Source organism: Eutrigla gurnardus, assembly GCF_963514095.1.
Source record: "Eutrigla gurnardus genome assembly, chromosome: 4".
Taxonomy (NCBI): domain Eukaryota; kingdom Metazoa; phylum Chordata; class Actinopteri; order Perciformes; family Triglidae; genus Eutrigla; species Eutrigla gurnardus.
Window position 1 is genome coordinate 22,100,027 of NC_139918.1, and position 10,139 is coordinate 22,110,165.

Below are 10,139 nucleotides of genomic sequence, written 5' to 3' on the forward strand. Positions count from 1 at the left end.
ACAAATGACATTTTTATTTAAATGCTCATTACAGAAACATCTGTGGCTTTGCCACTGTGCATTTAAGTAAACAAAGGCATGCACTTTGTAAACACTGTGCAAAATTTACAGTCTTAAGAAAAAAAATATTTAAAATTATATGTATCTTACTGCTCCCAAGTCAGTAACATTTCACACAACTGAAACATAGAATTTGCCTCTACTACTAAAATATTTTGTAAAATCAAAGTAAATAAAGTTTTAAATAAAAAACGGAGAAATGCACTTTTAAATTAAACAGTAAAAAAACAATTTAAATAAAAACAACATAAATAACATAATATATAGATCAAGTACACAACAATAACACACCACACAGACTAAAGTTCACTTTTTGTATGGCACTGCCAGCCATAATGATCCAACAGTTTTGTTTTCAGTGGCTCACAGGTTTTTTGCTAAGAAAACCAGCATATTAACTTTTGCTGGCTTCAAGGATGAGCGAGTGCAAGTCACAATATTCCCTCCTGTGCTAAAAAGACGCTCTGAGGGAGCGCTTGTGGCAGGTACACAAAGATACTTGCGGGCCATGGTGCACAACTGTGGGTAGCTGATCTTGTGCACCCTCCACCAAGCCAAGGGATCATCTTCTCCATCAATGGCAGGAGTCATCAGGTAATTGTTTACCTCTGCCTCTGCGACATCTTCAGGTTTTACAGGCAAAGAAGGAGAGGCTGCACTGGTCTTGAAAAAACTGCCAAGAGACCTCTTAGAGGACTGTGCACTTTGAGGCATCTGAACAGTTTCAGTACGAGACCTCTTCTCCTATTAGATGAGAAAAACAGCCATTAGTTTTCCAGTTACATTTTACAGAAAAATTGTGTTTTTGTGAAATACATAACTATCATTTACCTGATGATATGTACGTCGGGCTACTTCTACCATCTCTGTCTTCAGTCGGGTCTTGATAGCAGGGATGTTGTCAGTACTGATGTACTGTGTTTTGAACCTAGGGTCAAGGAAACAGGCAACATCCAAAAGCTCCTGGATGTTTGGGTCTCCATATTTGCTACTGAGGTATGCTAGGACTTTGGTTTTTATCGATTTAGTCAGGTCAGTGTCCCCAGCATCTTCAGCCAGGACTGATGTGGCAAAAAGGTGGAGAACTGGCTTGAGGTAGGAGATGCTCACATACTCCTCTCCAGAAAGAGCATCAGTAAACTCCCGTAGAGGATGCAGTGCCTTGTGAATTGACTCCAGCACGTCAATATCCTGCCAGGTTGGGATGAGGGAGCGTGCATGTCGATCACCGGACAATACTTGAGAAATGGCTTTGGCCTGTTCAAGCACTCTGGCAATCATCATTTCTTTAGATCCCCATCTTGTTGGGCACTCAGTTATGAGGTTGTGCTCAGGGAGTTTGAGCTCCCTCTGTGCCTCCGTCAGTGCTGCCTTCTTCTTCCAACTGTGGGAAAAGTGCCCCACCAGCTTCCTGCACAGCGCTGTTGCCCTTGAAACTCTGTCATCTTTGAGTGCATTTTCTGAAACAAATAAAAAGTAGTGTATTACACACAATTTGAGTTTTGTGATACAAGGCTATCACTATTACACACTCACATTCTCTGTAATTCTGAAATACACATATCCACACCCGTCCTCTATCTCTCTCTCACACACACACACACAACACATCAACAGTGTGTGTGTGTGTGTTAATTTCGAACATGTAAAAACAAAAAAAGAAAATAAATGCAGGTGGGCATTTCAACACAGACAGACATATAAGCACATAAAATCAAAACATAATATTTCAATTTACATATTATAAAAAGGAGTGGGAGTAAGTATGAATTTATTTAATCCCATCCACTTTCCAAAACTCAACATAATTTATATATTTGTATATTCAGCTTCCTGATTACTAATCAACGCATCTCTCTCTTTTGCGCGCACACACACACGCACACACACACACACACACACACACACACACACACACACACACACACACACACGACATGATAACTTACCAATGGCAAGATGTAATCTGTGGCCGAAACACTGGAGCCTCGTCCAGTCATTGAGCCGTGCAGCCAGCACCATATTTGAAGCGTTGTCCGTCGTGATGCAGACGTGATTCTCCTCGAGGAGATCCCAGCTGGCAAGCCCTTCTCTCAGGCCGGCTGCAATATTCGCCCCTGTGTGGTCGTCTGGGAAGTAGGTTGTTTGTAGGCAGCGAGCTCTGAGGTTGCAGTCTTCATCAATAAAATGGACTGTAAGACTCTGGTACGGCTCAGCTGTGCGGCTTGACCACATATCAGTAGTGCTAGCAAAACACTTCACCGTTTTAAGCTCCGCGGCGACTTTCTCTTTGCACTTTTTGTACAGCTCCGGTATGGCAGTCTGACTGAAGTATGTACGGGAGGGTATACTGTACCGTTTATCAAGCGTATTTATCAATGCCGTAAACCCAGGCTTGGTCACCGTGCTGATAGGCATCATGTCTTTGGCTATGAACTCGGTTACTGCCCGAGTGATTTCTCCGTGTCGTTTTGAATTACGCTCATATGGAGTGACACTTTCAAACATGTCGGTCAGTGATGCCTGTCTTGAGGTACTTGGCTTGTCTGGCGCACTGGTGCTCGGCATTCTGGCCATACAACTGTCATACATTGATTTGTGGTATTTTTTTAAGTGCTGGAACAAGTTTGTAGTGTTACCCCGTGAAGTAGCAACGGGAGCACGGCATGCTCTGCACAACACCTGACGCTGCGCAGCATCTTCTTTTTTGTAACCAAAATAGTTCCACACCACCGACGTGCTGTTCCTCTTCGAGACTAAAGTCTCAGCTGTGTCAGTTTCTGACGGTTCCGTCGAGCCAGAGGCCATTGCGCAACAGGTTCAGGGGCAGCATGAAAAGTTGTTGCTGCCGAGTTCTCCACTCTTTCGCTCGCGTCACGTGACCACCTTGTAATCGCGCAAGTTGCGGTTAGCAAATCGCGTTGTATCATATCGCGAGATTATCGCAAACGCAATTAATCGTTCAGCCCTAGTTTGATGTACCTTGTAGCCACTGCCCTATACCTGGTTGGTGTGTGAGCAACGTCCACAGCAGGCCACAGTAGAAGCAGCACATGTGCCCTTAACCCCATCTGTGTTTGTCTCTTTCATTTCAACTTGTTGGTATGAGTGTTTGTCTGGGTTAGACCTTTCTATCCTGGTAACACAGCCACTCAGACCTATATAGATCTCACAATAAGCTGATGAGCAAACAATGACACATTTCATTTGTATGTATTATTCATAGAGCACAAATGTCAGAAAATATATAGGAGAAAGAAAAATATATCATTGGATAAATACAAAAATTGACAATAAATAGGCTAAAGTAAAAAAAAATTTAAATTAAATGAAATTAAAAGACAGAAATGATTATTTTGTAAGTGCATTTTGGTGGAAAAACTGTAGAATGATGACAGTTTCTCCAATACCTCGAACAAATACTGGCATTTCTGCACCACATTTCCTGTAAATGATCTTCCGACGTGCAGTAAACGCCAACTAATACCAGCTGATATATCAGAATGGCCAATTGATCAATCCAAATCTAATATTCATATCACACAGACAGATGGTAGAGCCAGAAGATAACACAATCGTGAGTCCTTAGAGATGTTAATAATGATATTATGAGTGGATAGGGAAGATTTTAGTGCAGTGGTTGGTCAATAGATAGTGAGCTTTCTGAAGGTGGAGTAGGGCCTGAGGAAATCACAGCTTTAAACTGCTGCCAGCCCCTGCAGTGCTTTTTAAAGACAAATAAAAGAATCTGTCAAATAATTTACTATATTTCACTGGTAATCTGTGGTTGGGGATCAGTACGGGGAAGAGGAGCTTTTCGTTGTCTCTTTCTGTTATCCCTTGCTTTCCCTTACCATTTGCAGCGACTTCCACATAATCTGTGCTGCGAGTTAGGTGTCAGTTTCACTATGTAACACAATGGGAGGTTGGGAATCAATAACCTGCCAGCGAGCGTGTGAGAGAAAGAGAGACAGAGACTTTGCATATATCCAACAGAGTGAGGAGAGTAATTTCCTTTCTTTGGAACAAAGAACTGATCCCTAGAACATAGCTCAGTGTTTAGGCAGAAAGCACAAAACATTTTACACTCCATAGCCTCTTTATTGAGGACGCCTAACTAGCATCCAATAGGATCTTTTACCACCAATGCGGTTGGAATTGTTCAAATCGTTGACTCTCCAAAGTGGTGGAAACGCCGCACAGGGATCCTGTTCTACTCTGACTTCTCTTTTTGGGTGTTTACATCCCATTTTATGTTATCCCAAAGGTGCGCCTATGGGGACTGGTCACAGTTATGTTCTGCTGTTAAAATCGTAATCTTAGGACATAGCATGCAAAGCGACATGGTGCATTATCTGTTGGATGTATGCTTTTATAAGTGGTCATATTATTAAGATATCTCCATACAGTAGTCTGCTATTTCTTAATCATTAATAGCTTTATTCACTATAACGTCAGCCTCAATCAACCAGTAATCAAAATTGTTGTTGATATATATTTTTTGATTGACTATTCTCCACTATGGGCATCACATTTCGTTTTTTTTTTTCAAAACCAACAACTCTACAAATACAAGGAACGAACATCTCGTGAGACACTTAGCATTTGTCCCTGATGCACGAGCGGAGTTTAATATGGCACTTATTAGACGTATTTAGCACTTCTGTCGCTTTCCTTTTGCTCCCTTTACTTCTGTTAACTCCCACCTCCTGGTGCTGCTAAGCTCTTAGCTACAGAAGGATAAATTCTCTGCTTCCTCTCCCTCACTCTCACATTTTTTTTTTTTTTTTTTTTACTGTATAATGATGTTCAAGCACCATGCAGTACCTGTGTTTTGCATGCCTTCTCATATTCGGTTGAGAAAGTTCGCTGCAGGCTGCTACGTGTGCGCGGCTGACACTTGTGCTGTAGTGCGTTCATGTGCTGTGGGAACCTCCGACTTAAAACTTGACAGCCAGCTGTGGGAAGAGCTGCCTTTTAAATGTATGAAATGTAGTCCTTTTGATGGCAATCTTGTTTACTTGTTGCTTGTGTTCTGAGTTAGATTTTTCTGACAAAGTAGCAAAGGATGCTGACACTGAACTTTTTCGGATGTCCAGATCTTCACACCAGCATACGAATGCACAGCTACAAAGACGGAGCAGCTTGTGTTCTTTCTGTCTTCTATTTTTCCTTTTATTTTTTTTCCTACGCTTGCATTCCAGACCGTGTTACATTTGTTTTCGGCTCAGACCTAGCTGATGTCATTAACTCAATATGCTGACCCTACTTTGAGTGTCACAATATGTAATGTGATTATCAGGCCTTTTTTTCCCCCCACTCTTTTATTTGGAAGGCGCTCATGTTCCCACAATACACTACTCGTATTCTTAGCTGCGAGCCAGCAATGATCTCCTGCTGTCTGATCCACTCCAAGCCGTGATGAGTTGTTTGTTTGGAGATTCTGCACACTATTGTAGTACAGAGCTGGAATGTACAATACATACCTTGTCCCCCCCAGTGTGTGTGCACCGAGCCTAAAGTCTTGCTTCTCTCCTTCCATCTCTAATGGCCAAGTCACACAGCTCACAAGACTCAAACTTTGTTTTTTGGAGCGTTGCTACTTTTGGCTGTTTGGGAGTCATGCATTAGCCAGTATCAAACCAAAATTCTTGGTACACTTCTAACATTTACCTGAAAAATAAACACACTTTTTTTCCCCTCCCTTCATTATTTGTAGTTAAGCTTTAGTCACACAGGAATGTGAAGGAGAACTGTTGGTGTAAACACCCAAGTGTTCCAGATAAAGTGGTGTGTACGTGTGCTATACTATAAAAGCACCAGTCTTCTTGTTGCACCCTCAGGGGTCGATGGCTGAGCCGCTCGGGAGGGGAGCTGCAGTATTTACCACCTGCTACGAAACAAGCCTCCTGTGCAACTGTGATAGTGTCACACCAAGTGAAATGAAAATGATGCTGCTCCATATCAATGTGTCCTGTTTTTAGAATCATATTTTCGTGCTATGACATTCCCACTTTTATTAGATTTTGCACAAGTGGTGAGCGGAGATGCAAAGGCAGGGGACAGAGTGGGGATGACAGGTAACAATTGTCGTGTTCATTTCTGTTTGACAAGCTATTCGCTCCCTGGGATATTTCTATCCGGGACAACTAATACCCGTGTTTCAATATCCCCTTATGTCAACAAAATCTCAACTATTAACCATGAGACGTGGTTGGAAATACGTTTGCTGCTCAGGTTAATTTTAGTCTCTTTTCTAATTCTCCCTCACCTTCTTCATTCTTCTTCTTTATTTTCTGCTTAATGGCAAAGCAACCCAGTGCAACACCATTGCTAACTGGACTATGCTTGTGCAGATTATTTGCGGAAAAACAACATTTGACGAGTGGACATGTTCCCTTTGATATTGTTGCGCATGCTCAGTTTTCTGTCTTTAATCTGTCACTGTCTACATGTAAACCCTTTGTAAGTCTGTAGCTGCTGCCTCTGCAGCACTTACGGGATGCACTTCACACACTTCCCCCCTGGGACACTCGGATCTACCTTGGGTGCTTTTAACAATGAGATGAGTCAGTCAAAATGGAAATTAATGTCTGCATTTTGACATGTTTTGAACCAAGGTTTTCAGATTTGTGTGTCTTCCAGAGAGTGAAAAAAATGGTATAACATGTTCGCCCCCTTACTGTTGCTCTGGTTTCACATGGAGGAGGATTACTTTCCTTCAAACATGAGTGCCCTTGTCACATTTTTTTATAGTCTAAGTATTCCGGGCCAAATCCCGGTCTCTAGTGTATGTTCCTCCCTTGCGTTTTTGTGACATCCTCCTCGTGATTGGTGAAAAAGGTTGAATAACTGTATTAAAATGCTATGCTCCTTGGGATTTGCAGGTATCCCGGTGGAGCGCTCAGCTGAATGGGTAGTAGCCCTTTGACCCCGCTTAAGTGTTGGAACTGCCTCATTTTCTTTGTACCACATGTGCTGCAGTGTTTCTCATTAATTACACAGACTGTGGCAGCCTGCCAAACGTCTATTTTGTTCCAACACAGTGTCATAGTGAACAGAATTTGTACTTTTTACTCGACATAACCCTATATACTCTTAATTTTGCTTTCAAAGTGAAAAGGACTGATACATTTAAGTTTTCAAATATACAAACTTGTGTCCTGGGGGGCGTGCCCCTGGATCCCCCTAGTGTCCGACATCTGCAGGGCAAATCTTAGAACAGGCTTGATGTTTCTGTATCTGATCTGATATGAAATTGTCGATTTGTGATGACGTCGGAGAACATGTGATTGTAAGAATGAAAAAGGCTTTGGGATCTTGGTTTCTTATGATCTCCTCCAACGAATCTCATGCAGGGACACAGGGAGTGGATTTGGTTCAAGCTCAACACTGAAAACTGCAGCGAAATGCATTAAAGCTGACAGAGAACAAGCTGTAAGTTTGGTGGTGAGTGTGATTCATTGGACTGTTGACCTTCCTTTAAGGGAAATGATGAACAACCTGGTACCAGACCCCGGGCCTCAGGCCCTGCTCTCCCTCTCAGCTGTCTGCAGCTTCACCTTCAGCTCCCATTCAATCATTCTGGCAGCCATCGGCTGATAAATACCCACCATATGGCTTCCTTCCTCACCTCTTGCTCCATCCTGCAAAACAAACAACAAAATGTCACCGCTACTGCAATGGTGCCACCTAGGTCCATCATGAGCACCATATCCCTTCCAATTTGTCCCCATTGCACATAATAGCCTGCATTACTGCAGGTAATGGAGGCGATGTCGGACACATAGGCGCTCTGTTGCCCTTGCTAAAGTACAATGGCCTGAAAATGCATTATTAGTGGTCTATTTTAGAGTATTTTAAAGCAGGTTGTAGAAAGTTTTATTCAGTGGCATTTTGTTTTTCTACATAGCGTATTATTATGAGTTTTATTGCACCACCCAAGAAAAGACCTTGTGTTTTCCAGATAAACCTCTCGAGCCCATAACCTACAGTCAAGCATGGTTGTTTTCCTTGTCAAGACATGCATGCAAGAATGCCTCAGGGCCTTACCTGTGAGAAGGGGTTATATTTCTTTGTCTTTTATAAAAGAGGTCTGTATTGGCATGCAGGGGCTTTCTCTTAAACCAAGTAGAACATGGTGTGGACTGCAGCTGGCATGTTTGGGGAAACAAGAAAAGGCAGTGGTTATAAATGTTGATGCATTTCTGCCCAGCCTTGGGGATGTTGCCCGGGCAGGAGTTGGCTCCAGGGTCCTCTGCAAAATTCATCAGCACACACCTCACGTTTAAAGTACAGAATTATTTCAAAATGACAGATGAGCCTGCACAGGGAGAAGCTACTCTATGACAAGACCTTCACAGAGAATGGAGAAATAGAAAATACTATAGAACACAAAGAGATTTTGATTCTGATTGCATTAGCAGCCGGCTCTGGTCAACCAGACTTGCAAAAGTGTTGTGTTGCTGCTATAATGAGACCACCCTGTGAGCAATTAGGTTTCTTAGGTTTCCTTGGAAACACATATTCATTATGATGCTCTCGTATGAGCACATTATTCAGCAATACTATGTAACATTTTAATGTTGCTATTTAAATGCAAATTTTGACTTAATGACCCCAATTGCATTGCAATGAATAGTTTAAATTTCAGTGTTTTTATGCCATTATTTATGTGCATGAAAACATTGAAATTGTTGCAGCATTGCATCATGGTCACTTATTTCAGTACACAAACAAAGAAAAACAAAAACAAATGTGTGTGTTTCGTGAACATGCCCACAGTCTTTTATTATCATTTATACAAAATAGAGTGTTGATTAATTCTGTGTAATGTGTCATGATAATATTGCTATGAAACGTTCCTCACATAGTGATATGAATAATTAGGGGAAGCATAAAAACTAAAACACTGTAGAAATGCTTTTAACCTCAAAGAAATTCATAATCTCTCCCATGCCTGGCATCATGGTGGGCCCCATCGCTTGCTGTTGAGCACATGACTCAGATGTAACCTTGGCCAATCCTCCAGTCCCTGCAGGGCTCATGCCGGTCAGAGTGGGTTGTAATACGACTAATCAGACGCTTTAACTTTTATGTAAATCGGCCCTGGCTTATGAATCTTTAAAGAGGTGATGTCAAAGACAAAAGGGGGCGGAATGAGGGTGAGTGAACGGTGAACTGTCAGAGATGTGAGCTCTAAATCTGATTACCCATTGTCACGTTGGAAAGACGCCGTCTCACACACTAATGAAGTCATATAATTAGTCTAATTAGCGATGCTGCTGTCAAAACTGGCCACGGATACATCTCCGAAATAAGTGCCCGTTTTAAATTTTGCATCAGTGTAATAGGCTTCTATGGCATTTACATGAGTGTAAAGCTGTAGAAGTATTTCATATGAACCGAATGCTTAATGATCCAATTCAAAGGTAAAGGCAAAGAGTGATTGTTGTGCCTTCAGGTGCATCGTCCATATATAGACAACAGTGGATTAACAGTGACATGCAGATTAACAGTGTTGCTCAACTGAGCTAACCGTAATTACTGACCTGCATTCAGTGCTAGCCAAGGCTCCTTTTTAAGCATCGCACACACACACACACACACACACACACACACACACACACACACACACACACACACACACACACACACACACACACACACACACACACACAGTGCACCGCTGTTGCTGCAGCAGAACGATTTCATGAATCAGGTCAACAAGGGGCCCCAGGCACGTAAACCAAAGTCTTCCTGTCTTTCACAACTTAATTTGTGAGGAATAATGGCTCAGATGTACGGAGCCATAGTGCTGCACACACATTTTGGCAAAAATATATACGCCTGAAGAACTGGGCTCCCACACTGAATAATTAGCATCGGACCAACTCTATTTTTCAGGTACAATAACTAAATATAAATTGCTGTGGTGCCTTTTGTTACGGAGATAAAGATGCACCTTAATTTGTCATACAATACAAGGACAGATACTATTCAGGTACACTATAATAGGGCCTGTGTAAGATCTATCTTCATTGTAACAGTGGATCATTATGCACTAAAGCTGAACAATT

General features: G+C 42.0%; 1 protein-coding gene across 1 annotated transcript; it reads right to left on the bottom strand.

The window, feature by feature from the left end:
* Positions 1 to 370: 370 nt before the first annotated feature.
* On the bottom strand, positions 371 to 2,985 carry LOC311012271 (E3 SUMO-protein ligase ZBED1-like). Its single transcript, XM_084007651.1, has 3 exons — positions 2,010 to 2,985; positions 892 to 1,520; positions 371 to 804 (listed from the first exon to the last, which is right to left on the bottom strand). Exons 1-3 carry the CDS (start codon positions 2,866 to 2,868, stop codon positions 424 to 426), a joined length of 1,869 nt encoding a protein of 622 aa, XP_083863777.1. The 5' UTR covers positions 2,869 to 2,985; the 3' UTR covers positions 371 to 423.
* Positions 2,986 to 10,139: the final 7,154 nt, after the last annotated feature.